The sequence below is a fragment of the Triticum dicoccoides genome, chromosome 4B (assembly GCF_002162155.2).
Source record: "Triticum dicoccoides isolate Atlit2015 ecotype Zavitan chromosome 4B, WEW_v2.0, whole genome shotgun sequence".
Lineage (NCBI taxonomy): Eukaryota > Viridiplantae > Streptophyta > Magnoliopsida > Poales > Poaceae > Triticum > Triticum dicoccoides.
Window position 1 is genome coordinate 9,997,937 of NC_041387.1, and position 18,457 is coordinate 10,016,393.

Sequence of the window (18,457 nt, forward strand, 5' to 3'; positions counted from 1 at the left end):
CGATTATATATCTTCGCAAGACTAGCCTCTCCTCTCATGGATATACAACATCCTCTCCCTCTGTTCAATCTGCCTCAGCGACACGACAAGTCGTTACCTTTCAGTGGGATGCTCAATGCATTACGCTATCATCTCCTCATCTAATGATCAACACAATGCACTATCTAGAAATGAGAGGCTTCAGGAACTAACCTTTCCCTTATGTATCATACAATTTATAAGTACCCGCAACACCATGCTCAGTGAGACAAGATGTATGTACATGATATCAGTTTCAAGGAGACACACTGAAGATGAACATTGATACTGCTTTACATCAAGGCATGGAACAGTGGATGGAGATTTGTAAATGGAGATGTTGCGGCAGAAAGTCAAGGATCTTGAGTTGGCCATCTGAAGCACCTTCGTAGATGCGATTCAACCGCAAACAAATGACTGTCTAGAAAGCTTGCAAGCTAATGCAAATTGGGACGTGGTCAATCAACACCTACAAACAGACTTGACCTTGTTGGTGGAAGTACTGGAGAGCCATCAGAAAGAGTAAGGATAATAAGGAGTCTTCTATCGAGAAGCTTGCAACTTTATCTCTGTAAACTTTAGAATGTTGTTATCCTTTTGTCCACGGACTTGTAATAAACTAGAGGATATTCCGCGCGTTGCTGCGGAAAATGGTTGAGATATATTTTGATTATGTTTGTTTGTTTGGAATATGACTTTCCAATTGATAATATGGGAATAAAATCTAAAATACATATGCTTTATTTAATTTAATTATTGAAGGTGTCTTTTCCTGTGCATGCTTGCATCTTGAGCAGAACCTTTCACATGCATGTTCACATGTCTAGAGAAATAGATTAGTAGGATCACCTATTTAGTTATACTAGATAATACCCCGCGCGTTGCTATGGAATTAGTCGCAATACAAATTAGCAAGATTTGATTGTATGCAACATAAATATTAGGATTAGTAACATATGAATGAAAACTAAAAAGACATATTTTATATTATATTTGATTATTATAATAAAAGGAATAAAAATATCATAATCTAGTGGAGAAAAGATTCCCACTTGAGATAATTGGAAGTAGTGGGGATTGATGCCTGATGAGGGTACAGACCTGGGGTAGGGTCATGGGCCTGACCCATACGCCCTACCCAAGGTCACTACCCTAGAAGATAAGAAGTCCAAGAGGCAACAAAGAACCCCAGTCAAAGGTGTCGAGTGCAATCCACTCGACCAATCATATCACTCGGGTACCCCTCCTACCTGTTGTCACTCGACCATATAAGGAATCACTCGACCTACTGAAGACCGGGAGTCACTCAACACTGCAACGGTCGGACATTCACTCCGTAGTCTTTAAGGTCATTAATAGCACTTATGGCTGCCGTTATCAGTAATGCCCCTACTTTATGTACATTAAACCCCTTGTAATGGAGGATGGCTGGGGTCCTGGCGCACTCTATATAAGCCACCCCCCTCCTCTGAGACAAGGGTTCGCATCCCTGTAACACCACACACATATAATCCAGTCGACCGCCTCCGGGCACCGAGACGTAGGGCTATTACTTCCTCTGCGAAGGGCCTGAACTCGTAAATCTTGTGTGAGCTGAGATCTTGCCTCACCATACCTACCCCCCTTTCTACTGTCAGTCTTAGGACCACGACAGTTGGCGCCCACCATGGGGCCTGGTGTCTTAGCGACTTGTTGGTGAAGTTGCAATTTTTTCGATCCCCGTCATCATGGTTTCCGGCGGTGGATTTGCTGAAGGCCGCGAAATCTGTCTCAACGCGCTCGTTTTCATCGCCGACAACTCCGCCTGGCTTCAGGAAACTCTGAACCTTAGACTTGATCCCTATGCTGACAAGCTTTTTAGTATTTATGAAGTGTTTTTTAATCAAAAACATGAACATCATGGATGGTCTTTTGTCCTTGCATGGAAATTTGTACCACACGTGTGAAAGAACAAGTTGAGACCATTTTGAAAAAGCCTACGACAAAGAGAACTAGGATTTCCTCTTGAGTTGTCATAGAGCTAGATGTCTGTGTGACAAATGATGTGATTAGTTACCAGAGGTGGAGCGATGGGGGCGGCAGCAGGGTGCGGCGGGGGCGGCCGTGGAGCAGTAGAGGTGGAGCGGCAGGGGCAGCAGCAGGGTGCAGAAGACGTGGTGTGTCATGTGCTCTCGGAAGAGCAGTTTCTTTTTAGCCGAGGGAAGGGCATTTTTTTTACATCAAAGTACTCTTTTTTTGGATCAAAGAAGGGCTTGCCCCTTCCGATTTCCATTACTAAAAACCACTAAGTTCTACAAACCGAGTACAAACTGAAAAGAAAAGATCGAAACGAAACCATCACGACGCCATAACATCCCAGAAGGCCAACACATGCCAGCCAAACAGCGCAAACACCCAAACCAAGTTCACCAACTACGACAGAATTCGACCTACATCATTACAACAAAAGTAGCAAAGGAGCTGAAGGAGCCTAGCAGCAAGAACAGCAAACTTCAGGTCCACCACCACAAGAGATTCTTTCATTCCAGCCTCGCTATGTTGATTTTCCACCCTTGCTTGGCTGTGAACACCTCACTTGCTGCCCGTTCTAGCACCCTTGCTCCTAGCTCCAACATTTTTCTTGATGACTACTTTATCTGCAGAATGGACCAGTCAGTTAACCACCTGCACATCATTTTGACAATATAGAAAGGATCATTTATCCTTTTTTTCAAAAATAATTGCATTTCTGCTTTTCCAAATTGCCCAAAACAGGGCTGAAATTCCCACTAGAACCATTTTCTTGTCATCTTTATTAAATTTCCTAATCCAGTCCCCAAAACAGTCTTTTACATTTGATGGAACAGTTTTAAATCCACACACACATCTGACCAAGCTCCATAGCAATGAAGCAGCAGAACAAGAGAAAAACAGATGATCAATCGATTCATCTTTCCCACAAAGAACACAACCTTTTCCTCCTTTCCAACCTTTTTTTAACAGCACATCCCTAGTTAGAATACTTTTTTGTTAACTAACCATAAAAACACTTTCAGTTTCGCAGGTAACTTGGATTTCCATAGGTATTTCTGTGGGAATTTCACCCCTACAGCAACCAATTTCCTATATAAGGATCCCACAGAAAACTTGTGATCAGCAGTGAGGGTCCAGAGAATTTTGTCTGCCCCTCCCTGCATTTGAATTTCCTCACATCTCTTTTTGAAGCAGTTCCAAAGCCCTAGAGTCTCCCCATATAAGGTCCTTCTAAATTTAAACCCATGCCACCCTTTCTGTATGGCCTCTTCCACAGTAATATTGTGGTCAAAAATTATATCATATAGTCTAGGATAAGCCTCTCTCAAAGGTTTATCATCAACCCAGGAGTCTTCCCAGAACCTAGTGTTTCTCCCATCCCCCACCTTTTTCTTAACAAATTTGTAAAAGATCTCCTTAATTTTCAGCAGGTTGGCCCAAAATTGGGAGTCCCCAGGCCTCTTGCTCACTAGAGCCAAACATCCACCTTTTCTATATTTTTTATCCAATATATCCTGCCACATACCTTTTTCATTTTCCATTTTCCAAAACCATTTAGCAAGAAGTGCAATATTCATTATTTCAAGATTCAGTATCCCTAAAGCACCCATTTCTCTAGGTAAACAACATTCTTTCCAATTCACTAAGTGATATTTTTTGACATTCTCATCTTCTTGCCATACCAATCTGGATCTAAAAAATCTGCTTTCTTTATAATTCCTTTGGGCACAGCATAGAAGGACATCATGAATAGAGGTATATTAGTCAGGCATGCTTGCACCAAGGTGATTCTACCTGCAATGGAGCCCAGCAACTTCCCTTGCCAACATCCACATCTTTTTTCAATTTTGTCAGTTACACGATCCGAGTGTGTGTTCCTGATTCTGGTTTCTGACACAGGCATTCCCAAGTATTTAATTGGTAAACCCCCCATCTTACATGTCAGAATTTCTTGATAGATCATTTGTTTCTCTTTAGCCTTGCCAAATAACAACAGTTCACTTTTATGAAAATTGATTTTAAGCCCAGACATTTGCTCAAAAGTCCCTAGAATGAGTTTAAGATTTTTCACACTCTCCACCTCATCTTTGATCAAGAATATAGTATCATCAGCATATTGTAACATATTAATCCCTTTTTCTTATTTTTTTTATTTAGTACCCCCTTGACCAAATCATGCTTCAGGGCATTACTCATTAAAATGGCTAGGGCACCAGCAGCTATGTCAAACAGTAAAGGTGACATAGCATCTCCTTGCCTTAATCCTTTAAAAGTTTTAAAATATGGGCCAATTTCATCATTCACTTTAATTCCAACATGTCCCCCTCTCATAGTTTCCATTACCCAGTCACACCATTTATCAGGAAATCCTTTCATTTTCAGCATTTGAATCACAAAGGGCCATTTTATTTTATCATATGCCTTCTCAAAGTCTACTTTAAATATTAGTGCATATTCTTTATTCTTGTGAAAAGAATTCAGGGCCTCATGCAAAATTACTATCCCCTCCATTATGTATCTGCCCTTAATAAAGGCAGTTTGGGTTCTGGAGATCACAGGGGCCACACATTTAGCCAGCCTATTCATCAGTATTTTAGTAATGATTTTAAAACTAACATTTAGCAGGCAGATAGGTCTAAACTTCTGAATTTGTTTAGCATCATTGGTCTTTGGTATTAAAGTAATTATGCCATAATTAAGTCTGGCAATATTGATTTCTCCTTTTGCAAAACTAACCATTAGAGCTTTCAGATCCCATTTAACCACTTCCCAAAAGTCTTGATAGAAATCAGCAGGGAACCCATCAGGACCTGGGTTTTGTTTCTTTTCATCCCAAAGACAACCTGATGAATTTCAGTTAGGGAAAAAGGTGCCATAATTTCCTCTCTCTCTTGTGTACCAATTTTATCCATCTCCATCTCTCTCAATGAAATGCTAGATTCTTCAGGATGTCCAAATAATTCTTTATAAAATTTGGTAATATACTTCATTAACTTCTCATCCCCTTCTACAATCCCTTCCTCCTGTTCCAGGGAAACGATTCTATTTTTCCTTCTCCTCCCATTCACCTTAGCATGGTAATACCTGGTGTTTTTATCTCCATCTTTGATTTCTGAATCTTTATATCTTTGCAACCATTTCATTTCTTCTTGTAGCATCACTCTTTTCAATTGAGCTCTAAGCTCCTTCTGTTCATTTTTGTCCACAGCACTTAGCCCCATAATCTCACCTCTCTTGTCTAAATCATCAAGCTCCTTTATTATCTCCATTTTTATTTTTTGGTACCAAGCATCCATATTTCTATTCCATCCTTTAGCTTTCTTTCTCAGTTTTCTTAACCTTCATTGCCATCTATCCAAAATGTCCCCATAATATCTCTAAGAGATTACATTCAGAGGTGGACCACCTTGCATCACACAGTGGAAAATGTATTTGAGCATCAAGCAGTGTGTGCCTTCAAGGAAGACGTTAAGTACCGAGAGCTAGTCTTGAAATTCGGTCGGACTGGGGATATGACCCTGACTCGGATGATGGAAATAGCCACCCGGTACGCTAACGGAGAAGAAGAGGATCGACTCCACAGTGGCAAGGGTAAACCAATCAGCTAGGGCGCCGGCAGAGGTAATCGAAAACAGAAACAAAAGGCTGAACCTGCAGGTCCTAAGACTGACAGTAGAAAGGGGGTAGGTATGGTGAGGCAAGATCTTAGCTATGGTGAAGGTGTACACACAAGATTTACAAGTTCAGACCCTGACTCAGATGATGGAAATAGCCACCCGGTACGCTAACGGAGAAGAAGAGGATCGACTCCGCAGTGGCAAGGGTAAACCAGTCGGCCAGGACGCCGGCGGAGGTAATCGGAAACAGAAACAAAAGGCTGAACCTGCAGCGCCTGGTGAAATTGCAGCAGTAGTGCAAGGAAAGTTTAAAGGAAAACCTAAGGGGCCCTGGACCCCTAAGAAGGTGAAAGATCAAGCGGGAAATGATGTGTTGGATTTACCAGGTCACATTCATACGAAGAATGATGAAGAGGGTAATCTGGTTTATCCTAAACACACCACTCGACAATGCCGACTCCTGATCCAACAGTTCCAAGAGAAACAGCCCAGTGAGAAGGAAAAAGAGTCGGACAAAGACGAGGATGAAGAGGAAGACGATGGTTATCCCAAAGTCAATTCCACCTTGATGACTTTTGCTGATGTTGAGAGCAAGAGTCGATTGAAAATTATCAACAGAGAAGTGAATATGGTTGCTCCGGCAACAATGACCGCATACCTGAAATGGTCACAAACAGCCATCACATTCGACCAGTCTGATCACCTGGCGCGTATAGATACTCCTGGGTGGCAAGCGTTGGTGGTTGACCCAGTAGTCGAAGGCACTCAATTGACCAAAGTGCTAATGGATGGTGGTAGCGGCCTGAATATCCTTTATGCCGAGACCTTGAAGGGGATGGGCATTCTGATGTCCAAGCTTAGTGCAAGCAATATGAGCTTTCATGGCGTTATCCCTGGAAAGAAAGTCGGGTGTGAGCGCTTGTCTTTTCTAGATGCATATTCCAGGTATCATCAGATCCGACTATATGGTCCCGATGAAATAAAAACAGCTTTCATCACCCTATTCGGGTGCTTTTGCTATGTCACCATGCCATTTGGTCTCAAAAATGCCGGTGCCACATTCATGATGGAGTGCATTTGTTGCTTTGCTTAATGTTGAGCACATCATCATCATCATCCTCACCAAGTAAATCACCAAGAACGGCAGCTACCAGAACCCTCAAGTTCAACAACATGGTAAATTAACAAGTACTCCCTCCATTCCAAAATAGATAGCTCAACTTTGTACTAACTTTATACTTTGGAACAGAGGGAGTACGTAATAATAATTAGATGAGATGTCAAGAGAAAGAGAAAGCTCATGCTTAAGCTTACGGGAATCATGAGTAGTGGGCAAGTAGCTGCACACCCTCAACACTGAATCAGTCAGTGACGTTGAGATCACCAAGCAGGCTGCCCTAACATTCAGACATATGGAGCCAGCAGTCAGCACTACCATTTCCCTCTTTTGCTAATCTTTCGCTGTCGCGACAGGAGACACTGTCATGTCTGTATATTTGTACTCGATGACCAATGAGACGCATATACTCCTGTGTGATATGATATGGCTTTCATTCAGCTGTTAACCACCTGCTCGATGCAGCTTAACTGGCTGCTAATGGCGGTTTGCTACGAGCTAGCCGTACCAGGCCATGCCGAGCAAATCAAATGAGCATCATAGCTAAGTGGGAGAGAGAAAGGTTGCTTAAATCAATCTGCATGGATGCACCGTACGTCGCTATTGTGTAATCTTCGACCCTAATCATTGTAATGTCAGTTTAAGCCATAGTGGTGCATGCGTGTGCTATGGCGCTCTTCTTGCTTTGCTAAACTTGTATGTGTGCGCCCATCTGAGGACTAGAAGATTGGGGTGGTGGACAGCTTTTTTTCTTCGAAAAAAAGGTTACCCCCGGCCTCTGCATCAAGCGATGAGCATAGCCATGGTGTGGGGACAGCTGCTACCTGCAGCTAAGTTGGAGGAAAACTCATCAGCATGGTTTTTCTTTCTCACACACGGACTCTTGTTCGTGCTTCCAAATGTAATGCATTCGTCAACGGCTATCGAACGTTGCACTAGAGCTTAGACAGGCAACAACGAACGCATGATTTAGTTGCCTAGGCATGACATGCATGATAAAGTGCTTTGTTTAGTATGTTTGGTGGATATTATTGAAGTATCACGCCGCTTTTTCTCTCAGGAAGTAGCCTGCGTACAACTAACTTGTGTTCAAATGTGATGTGTCAGAGTGTGAAATGTCTAGATCCGGCTGTGCGTAACAAAGGTCAACGTACCCGATGTGATGTGTAACTTAGCCTATTAGTCCTTTTTTATTTAACATAGGGCAACATTGTAAACGGGGATATTTTAGGTCCCTAAAGTTTGAGAATATGAAAAACATCTGCACATCTTCTTTACTATTAAAGGGAAGTTTCCGCGTGTCGTCATGGTTAATACATCATCCCCGCATAAATATCTCCTTTCCTAGATAAAATGCACATCCCTTTTCTCAATGTTCTTCTCTCACAAACATCTTCTTCCTAAATAATCTCCTTCCTATATCACAAACATATCTCCTTCCCAAACCACAAACATCTTCTTCGCTTTGGTTGCTTCCTCCCTCATTGCTGCATTTACAAGGCAGGTGGATTTGTTTTTTTTTTTTTTTGCCCCTTCTTCAAGTGCCAGCCAAGAGGTTAGATTTTACAATGGGGAGGAAGAAGTCATGTTTATCTTGCCATCTTTCCTCTGGTCTTAATTTTTGCAAGGTAAGTACAATGTTCTATGCTTGTCACCGTTTAGAAACATCACTTATCCTATTGGCATAGCAGCACATTGTCTAGCATTCTGTTTGCTAGTAAGTAGTAATGGTTTTTACTCTTACTGCTGAGCCTAATCAGGGGCCGGAGTTACTGCACTGATGAATTAGTCCACACATCATTTTCAGGTCAATATCTTTCTTTATGGAGAAAGTTATCTGATGGCTTAACCAATTGTAGAGGACTGAATAAGCAGATAAGTTTGGCTTTGTCCATAAAGAGAACCATCCGAGTTTGGCCTTAATAGATTGAGCATTTGGGCGTTTGCAAAGGGAATGGGCATCTCAAGCAAGATACCAAGAGCTCAGTTTGTACGTTAGGGGGAATGATATATAGAACTAGCAGCCATCCATGACAAGTTGACACTACTAGGGAAAAGCCTATACACAGAGGTATAGCAGTAGCGCTGGTTAAAATAAAGCGCCACTGCTAATTTGTAGTAGCGCGTTCATGCAAAGCGGGCTATAGCTCAAACATTAGCAGTAGCGCATGTTCACAAACAAGCGCTACCACTATAATTCCCACGGCTTAGCCAGTAGGCTACACATAGTAGAAGCGATTCATATTGAACCGCGCTACCGCTACTTTCTTTGCAGCAGCGCGTTTTCTTCTAAACTCGCTACTGCTAAATGATATAAAATTAAATGAAAAGCAAATAGAAAGGTAATTGAAAATGAAAGAACTAGAATAAGATGAAAGGAAAAAAATAAAATACCACTGCAGTACCGCACTCTGCCGCCCGGGCGCCAGCATACTTCCCCGGTTCCCCCGCGTTCCATTTTGGACTCCGCACGTTTATACAACTGAAAATACACACCATTTTGGACGTCTTCGACAGTGAGCTCTCTGTCGGCTCCCAAAAAATCAAAAATAAGTGCCAAGGAAATGGTCCAACTAATCAAGCAGTGGCCTGCGCGACGGCGAGGTCAGAGGGCGACAGCGTGCCGTTGTGGTCGGCGTCGAGCTCGTCGAACTCCTCCATGAACTCGGCGATCTCCTCCTGGCTGATCTTCCCGAGCTCCTTGAGCTTGTACAGCACGAACTCCGCCGCCCCGACGCGCCGGTCGCCGTCCAGGTCGGCCGCCTCGAGGTCAGTGTTGGTCGTCCGCCGCGTCAGCACCCAACGCGCCAGCGCCCTCTGCCGCCGCTCCGCGTACAGCTCCGCCACGTACAGGAAGAAGAGCGCCACCACCACCGTGCTCACGGTGACCCACACCGCCGCGAACGCGCGCCCGGCCGACGACATGAAGCTCCGGTCGCCGTACCCGAGAGTGGTCACCGTCGCGCACACGCAGTACAGGGCGTCCACGGGCCGCATCCCCTCCCCCTTCCACAGCACCACCGTCCCCGACGCCACCGACGCCGCCAGCAGCGCCCCGGCCGCGTACAGCTTGTACCACGTCCTGTTCATCTCCATGGCGCGCAGCTCCCGCGCCGGGTGCTTGCCAAAGTTGGCGGCGTGGACCGCGCGGAAGACGAGCGACTCCTGCTTCTCGACCAGGTAGTCGGCGGACTTGCTGAGCGAGGTGCCCACCACGGCGACGCCGCCGAAGGCGAACGCGCTGGCCAGCAGCTTGCCGGTGTCGCTGGACGGGACGAGGTCGCCGTAGCCGACGGTGGTCATGGTCACCACGCAGAAGTAGAGCGCGTCGATAACGCGGCTGCCGCTGCGGTGCCCGGACATGTGGTCCATGAAGAGGTAGAAGACGGTGGTGCCGGCGACAACGTAGGCCAGGAGGAGCAGGCCCACCAGGCGGAAGCTCGGGCTCGGGCGGCCGCTCTCGAGCACTTTCTTGGGCGAAGCGGTCTGACTGGCGTTGCCGAGGGGAGTAGGAGGATGAAGCTCTTCCGACGCAGCAGCAGGGTCGGAGGAAGGCGCCGTACGGCAGCGCCGAAACCTCTTCACCCCGTCCGGCGGCTTCCGTCGGATGGCATCAGCTGGCTCGCCGCCGCCGCCGCCGCCGGGTAGCAGCGGTTGTTGAGCGCCATCGGCCGCCATTTTTGGCCGATGGGAGTAGCAGGAGCTAGCGATGCAGATATGTGCAGATCAGAGAGGAGAAATGCGAGCCACTTCTTGTTCTCGGTGACTCTTCCTCTGCTCCACGTGTGGAGTGTATCGCCGTACCGCGTGGCTGCCCTTGAGTTACATATTACTGCCCCTCTCTCCACCTGGAAAAAATCAGACAACAATTCTCCAATCTGGCATATCAACAAGGACAAAGACAATAAAACATTTCCAATTGTCAAAAGTTTCAAACATAAATTTCATTGCAATGTAAATATTAAGGTTCTGAACCATTATTAATTTGCTTGGTCTGCTTAATGAGTTCCATGCTTGACTGTTACGGCGACCGGCGTGTCGGGTCGGCGGAGTTCGTGTTGTACAAGCTCAAGGAGCTCAGGAAGATCAGGCTGGAGGAGATCTCGGAGTTCATGGAGGAGTTCGACATGCTCGACGCTGACCACAACGGCACGATGTCTCCCTTTGACCTCGCCATCGCGCAGCAGGCCACCAGCGCTTGATTAGTTGGACCATTTCCTTGGCATGTATTATTGGTTTTTCGGGAGCCCACAGAGAGCTCATTGTCGAAGACGTCCAAGTAAGTGGTGAAAAATGGTGTGTATTTTCAGGTGTACACATCTTCTATCATCTAAGGCTTTCAACATTTTTGCTACTTCCAGTTGCAAATTTATCACCCAGATAGCCAATAAACATCAAGAAAAAACAGAGTAGGCTTGGCTAGAAGAATAAGGCGGAGCAACTTCATGTTATTACAAGTGAAAATAAACATTGTTTAGAAAAATTCGGATAGAACCCACAAACTTTGTTTCAATAGAAGTACCATTGGTGGATGGCGGCCCTGACCTGGTGCGATGGCGCCTTGAGCCTTCGGATCAATTCTCCACCAAGTCGTTGTACACAGCCATCGCCCCATCCGCCGCCCCCCTCCCCCTATCGATGGTATGGTCCATCCGCCTGCCACTGAAGATCCGTATCTTCATGTGGCAATGGATTCGCGGTCGGATCCCGTCAGGGGTTGAGGTGCGTAAGCGAAATGGTCCGGGTACTGGCATCTGCCCGTTCTGTGGGGTTCCCGAAGACTCGAACCACATTTTCTTCTCGTGCGTCTCCGCCCAGTTCCTCTGGAGTTGTTTTTGCGAGGCGGTTGGTGAAGATTGGTGTCACACCAACTTCCCGGACTTATTTGGCGAACTCCAAATGTCCCCCGCGACCTCTCGCCACATTAGGTGGCTTGAGAATGGGGTCCTTGCCTGGACCCTATGAACTGTCCGCAATAAGCTAGCGATTCAGCGCACGCCTCTTCGCCGGTCTACTGACGCTCTTTTCAAACTCTCGGGTTTCTTGCAGCTTTGGCGGCCGCTTAGCCGCCCCCGGGACCGCGACGTCATCTCCGCCTTCATCGCCGACCTTCGATAGATGGCCGTCCGCCTATCGCCGCCGCCCCTGCCGCCACCTCCGGAGCCAGGCTAGGCGATTTCTTCGTCCGGCGTGTTCTGTTTGTTTTTTCTTTTCTGGGCTTGTTGAGTTGTGCCCTCAGCAGAACCTATGTACTTGTTTGTGAGACCTGGGTGTGTGCGTGTGTGTGGACTTGACTCTGTTTGTGTGCTCTCTGGCGGTTTGCTTTATTTATAAAGCGGGGCGAAAGCCTTTTTCGGTAATAGAAGTACCATTTTAAAACCAAATTCCGTGACCATGGAAATAATTTTTTTTATCTACATGTAATTCGGATAGAACCCACAGACTTTGTTAAGGGAAGCGGCTATTTTGCACCCGGGCTTAGATGAGCCCGGGGATAAACAATAAAATGCTTTAGATAGTAACAAATTCAAAAAAATATGTTCTTTTGTGAGCAACTTGCATCACAAAAGAAAATCATTTTTTACTTTTTTATTTTGTAGCAAATATGCACGTGTGTTGCAACGAGAGAAAAACTATTAGAGTATGCATGTGTGATAGATAAAAAAGAAGTTTGAATCAAATACCAGAATAAGATAGGACTTCTAAAATATCATTTTAGAAACTATGTTTGAGTGATGTCATGACGAGATAAGGGACTTTTAAAAGGTCATTTCAAAAACAAAAAATGTGATGGTCTAATCACCACTTGATTTCCTAAAGTGTCACAATGAAAAAAAAAGTCATTGAGCAGACTGCATTGATGGACCCTGAGCTAGATCGATAAATGAGTGTCTCGCCTTGACCTAGCGTAGCTGGCACCGGAATAAACGTAACTGTGTATGGAGGCAAAATAGAAATTTAGTCATTTTTATATGGCTTACAAAAACTAACCCATAGAAAGTTGTGTCAATTTTTGGGGCCTCAGCATTGTACAAGACACGAAAACCTTTTTTTTTACCCAATGCGAGGGACTAAATAAAATCATAAAATGACCTCTACAGATCCCCTAATAAAACATGTACGTAAGCGACAGTTTGTTATGTTAATTATTTATGGATCTGTTTCAATTTTTGTGAAAATATTCTAAAATTTTATGGACATTTCTAAAAAATTCCTGAATATTTTATGAATACTGAATCTTTTGTAAAAATCATGAACATTTTTTGTTTCATGAACATTTATTTGAAATCGTGATATTTTTTATAATATATGGACAATTTTTCAAAAAGCATGATCAGTTTATGATTTTCCGAATGTTTTTTGAATTCACAATCAGTTTATGATTTCTCAATGCCTGAATATGTTTTGAATACTGGATCTTTTAAAAAATCATGTTTTAAAATTTTCATGTTTTGAAATTTCATGTTTTAAAATTCCTGAACATGTTTTGAACATATTCTAAATTTGCATGTTTTAAAATTCCTAAATATGTTTTGAATACTGGATCTTTTAAAAAATCATGAAAATTATTTGAAAACATGTTTTTTATAATATGTGAACATTTTCTTGAAATCATGATCATTTTATGATTTTCCGAATTGTTTTTGAATTCACAAGCAGTTTATGATTTCTCAATATTTTTAGAAATTTTTTTGAAATTTCGTTCTTTTGAAAATCATGATTAATTTAAAGTAGAAAAAACTAAAACAAAAACAAAAAAGAAAAAAATGAAATAGAAAACAGGGCGCCATGACCTATAAATGAGCCAGCCCATTACCATGTGGGGAAGGAGCAGACGCGCTTGCGAGAGGGAAAAAGGAGAGAAAAGAGTAGGGAACCAGGATCAAACCCCGGCCTCCCCTGGCGAGCGAGAAGGTCATAGTCACTTCGCCGCTCATGTGCTCACGGTCATCATGGGCAGCAGTTTGTAAAAGACCTATAGAGCCCGGGCGCGATTTCGAGAAAGAAGAACAAATCATTTTTTCTTCACTTACAGGTGGCACAGTGAGTAATTTATGACAACTTTAGGGGCAATTATGGTAACCTACGACCAGAAGCGATATGCACTTTATTATTAGGGAAAGATTGTTCACCGGGTGTTGGGGATATAACTATTGGTATGACCCGCCCAGGAGGGGCCGTGTTATAGCTACAAGTATTCTTAAAGCCCAAGACCAAGGTTGAAGATGGTGGCTCAGTTAAGGGCCCAAGGCCCAGAGGCGACTTAAGGTCCGTAGTGATAAACCGACATATGTACTTGACTTGTGTTGTAAGGCAAGAATAGTTAAGAGGCCGAGCCGGACACTGTTTATGAGCCGGTCGGGACTCTGTGAGCCGCTGGGCGTCGACCTCTGTATATAAAGTGACGACCGGCGGCGGTTTAGGACAAGTAACATCAACTCGAGAGCTAGGTCAAGCTATTTGCTCCCTGGTAATCAAGGCATAAGCAATCCCACTCAAAACTGGATCATAGACTTTTACCTACACCGCGAGGGGCCGAACCAGTATAAACCTTGTGTCCTTTGTCCCGATTAAACCCTTTAAGCTTCCTAGTTGCGATGGCTCCACGACTAAGCCTTTCACGAGGACATCTGACGTGACAATTCCACGACAGTTGGCGCCCACCGTGGGGCCAGCGCACAGTGGATTTGAGTTCTTGAAGGGCGGCTTCTAAGGTCTCAAGGGATACGTTGTGGGCCGAATGACCAAGAGTCGTCGCGGTAAGCTCTACATTGACGAAGCAGGCTGGGGCCCAACACCGGCTCAATTGAGTATGGGTACCGGGTCCCCTTCCACGGAATCCACGTCTTCATCGGCAAGATCAGCGAGCCGGGCCCTGAGCCGGACATCTGCACCGACCTCGTCGAGACGGCTCAGCGTGCGAGACCTGACCGGGCTCTACCGGCTATGAAGTGTGCCTTCGTGGGATGCATCCACGGAGGACTTTCTGAAGGATCTGCATCTGGTGGTGAGACGGCCATCTGTTCTAATGGTGAGTCATCCACAGGTGAGACGGATTCGTTATATCAACTGCAAGACGGCGAGCTTGGGGGATGTTCCGACGGCAGCAGTATTATGGATCTCCTCGAGCTTCCAAGCAGGGTTGGGATCTTGATGGCTGGAACGCAACCTATCCAAGGCTCCACAGCTGCGGCAGCAATAACCTCCGGATCGGCAGCAGCTGGGGCAGGAGGCCATGTGCGCTCACCGGCTCAGGTGTTGATGGATCTCACGGATGAGATGACCGCTCTGTTAACCGCCATGGTCAACCCGGCGGATCAAGCTCAACACGATGCGGAAGTGGCATAGTTAAAACTAGACATAATACAGGCTAAGGACGATCTGGAAGTGGAAGATGTCCGGATGACCGCAGAGCGGGCGGCTCTGGAAGCTCAGGCTCAGCGGATTCAGGCGCAGACTTTCCGGCTCACGATGGATCAGAATGCATCCAATGAGGTCATGAGGACAAGATACCAGAAGACTCAGTCTCGGCTCTCTCTGGTTTATGATCCTCGAAACCTCTTTCATACACCCGGTGCAAGGCCCAGTAACCCACCAGAGATAGACCGGGTTGCGGCACCCGGGGCTGGAACGCTGGTTCAACCACAGGTGATGGGGCCTCCCCATATGAATACTACTTCACCCCAGTATGTACTAACACCATCGGGTCATTATTCCAACCCGCTAGAGAACATGATCGCTGCGGCGGCACGGCTGGCTGCTCTCCCGGGTAGAGGGTGACTCGCCGACGGCGGTTGAAACCCGCCGGATCAGAGAACTTCTTCAGACGGCTTTAGTGCAATAGGAGGCGTACTCGTATAGCCGGGACAGGATTCATTCAACCCCTCGTCCAAGCCGGAGCCCGAGTTATAGCAGGCACATGGACTCAGCGGCCGTTTCAAGCAATGCCCGGCGCCGTAACCAGCCAGACAGGCATGACCCGGCGCGCAATGGAGCCTTTAACTTGGTGAATCAGGTCAGAATACGTCAAGAGGTTGAACGGGCGGTTCAGCAGGCGGCTGAGCAGGCGGCTCAGCTGACGGCTTACCAACCTCTTTCGGTTTATCCGACGACTTCTATTGAGGCAGGCATGGCCATAAGGATTGGAGGTGTCCCCTGTCTGGTGTCGGCTCTGCGTAACGAGCGTTTGCCCAAGGATTTCAAAGGACCTAGGAAGGTGCCTAATTATACGGCCGACTTACAACCTGGGGCATGGATTGAAAGCTACGAGATGGCTATGGAGTTACTGGAGGTCAGTGACACTGCGATGGCCAAGTACTTCACCATGATGTTGGATGGGACTGCCCGCACTTGGTTGAAAGGGCTCCCACCTAATTCCATTGGGTCATGGGCAGAGCTAAAAGCTCGGTTCATTTAGAACTTCAAAGATACATGCAAGCAACCCATGTCAATTGTGGACTTGACTAGTTGCAAACAGGAGGAAGGTGAGTCCACGACCCATTGAGTGCGCGGGTCAAAGCCTTAATACATTCATTCGATAAGATGGATGCCGGCTCTGCAGTCTTAATGTTGGAGAAAAATTGTCGTTTCTTGCCTCTGAAGATGAAGCTTGGGCGGATCAAACGCGATTGTAATTATATGGGTACGCTGATGACGGCTCTGGTCAAGTACGCTGATTCCGATAGTACCAAGGATCCCGAGTCTGATATGAAAAGACAGGGAAGGGAAAGAAGAATGGCAACAACAAGGGCCCTCAGCATAACCCGGCAAATCAAGGGGGTAATAAACGTAAGGCTCACGGTAGTTTGGAGTTTGTGGCCAACACCAATGCGCGGGGCAGCAATCAACGATGTAAGGGGAGACCACCACCCCGCTCTGGCGGGTCAGGCCCCACGCTTGAGCAGTTACTGAACGAGCCATGTCCAAGGCATGACACTCAGCAGAAGTCGGCCACTCATCTATGGAAGGACTGCACGATCATGAAGGCTTTCAAGAATTCCAACATGTTCGACGGTAATAATGGGCAGGGCGGTGGCTCGGGTGGTGGCGGTTCTCACGGTCCGGGCGGCGGTTCAAATTCCATTTTTCAAGGTAATCAAGGCGGTTATAACCAGCAATCTGGCCAGGGTGGTCAGCAGCAGCAGGGTGGATACCAGAGCCATCCAAAGCAGCTGAATGGTGGACAGTATCATGTGTTTACCACCAGTTTGTGCAAACGAGACCAGAAGCTTCATAAGAGGGTTGTGAACGCTGTTGAGCCGGCATTTCCTCGTTATTTGAGATGGTCTGAACAACCTATTTTATGGAGTCGAGAGGATCACCCTCCCCGGGTTGACAATCCGGGTCACTTGGCTTTGGTGGTGGCGCCTCAGGTTGGTGGATATAAATTCACTAAAGTGCTCATGGATGAAGGCAGCAGCATCAACATCCTCTATTATGAGACCTTCCGTCGCATGGGGTTGACTGATAAAAACCTTAAGCAGTCTAACACTATTTTCCATGGCATGGTGCCTGGTAAGTCGGCGTATCCAGTTGGCAAGATCGAGCTGGAGGTAGCCTTTGGAGATGAATACGACTCCAGGGTTGAGAAATTGAATTTTGAGGTGGTTAAGATCAGAAGCCCGTATCATGCTCTGTTTGGGCAGGCGGCTTATGCCAAGTTCATGGCGCGACCGTGTTATGTGTACTTACAGCTCAAGATGCCGGGTCATAAGGGTACCATCATAGTGCATGGGATCTGAAAGATAGCCTTGGAATGCAAGGAAGGCGATGCAGCCTATGCTGAGTCAGTCTGTGCGGCAGAAGAGTTGAAATTCTATAAGGACAATGTTGACCCGACAAGCCCAGCCGCGGTCGGACACCGCTCAAGATCGCCGCGGCGTCCGGCGAGTGCCTCATCGCCGAGCTCCTCCTCGCCAACGGAGCCAAGCACGCCGGCTCCGACGCGCTCCACGTGGCCGCTGCGGCCGGACACGACGATGTCTTGAAGCTGCTTCTTGGAAAGCTCGCGTCTGCTTCTCCCGGCTCCTCCTCCTCCACTTCCTTCTCCGGCTCCTTCACATCCATCGACGCGGCGGGGAGGGAGGGCAAGACCCGTCTGCGGCTGGCGGCGGAGGGTGGCCGGCGGGAAGCGGTGAAGGCGCTCCTGGCGGCCGGCGCGAGGGCCGACGCGAGGTGCGGCACGGGCGGTGGCACCGCCCTCCACGCCGTGGCAAGGCGGGGCGACGAGGCTGTGGCCCGCCTGATCCTGGCGCACGGCATGGCCGGCACGGCCTCGGTGCGCGACGCGAAAGGGTAGACGGCCTACGAGACCGCGGCCGAGGAGGGCCACACGGGGCGGATCATGGACTTCCTAGGGCTTGGCGAGGCGATCCTGGCGGCCGCGCGCAAGGGTGAGGCCCGGGCCGTCCGTCGGGCCACGGACGGCGGCGCATCCGTGGAAGGGTGGGACGCGCACGAGTGGACGCCGCTGATGCGCGCCGCGTTCAAGGGGCGCGCCGACGCGGTGCGCGACCTCATCGAGCGGGGCGTCGACGTGGAGGCGTGCGACGCCGAGGGCTACATGGCACTACTAGGGAAAAGCCTATACACAGAATCTTACCAGTAGCGCTCCTCAAAATACCACACTACTGCTATTTAGCAGCAGCGCGTGTTAGCGAAACGCGCTGCTGACAGGAAAATAGCAGTAGCG

At 47.0% G+C, this 18,457-nt stretch overlaps 1 protein-coding gene and 1 pseudogene across 1 annotated transcript; one reads left to right on the top strand and one right to left on the bottom strand.

Moving 5' to 3' along the window:
- Nucleotides 1-9,108: 9,108 nt before the first annotated feature.
- LOC119294547 (two pore potassium channel b-like) lies at nucleotides 9,109-10,617 on the bottom strand. The gene has a single exon (XM_037572750.1). The coding sequence runs from the start codon at nucleotides 10,441-10,443 to the stop codon at nucleotides 9,343-9,345; it is 1,101 nt and encodes a 366-aa protein (XP_037428647.1). The 5' UTR covers nucleotides 10,444-10,617; the 3' UTR covers nucleotides 9,109-9,342.
- A 6,168-nt stretch (nucleotides 10,618-16,785) lies between these two features.
- Nucleotides 16,786-18,457, top strand: part of LOC119292416 — a 5,819-nt pseudogene continuing 4,147 nt past the window's right edge.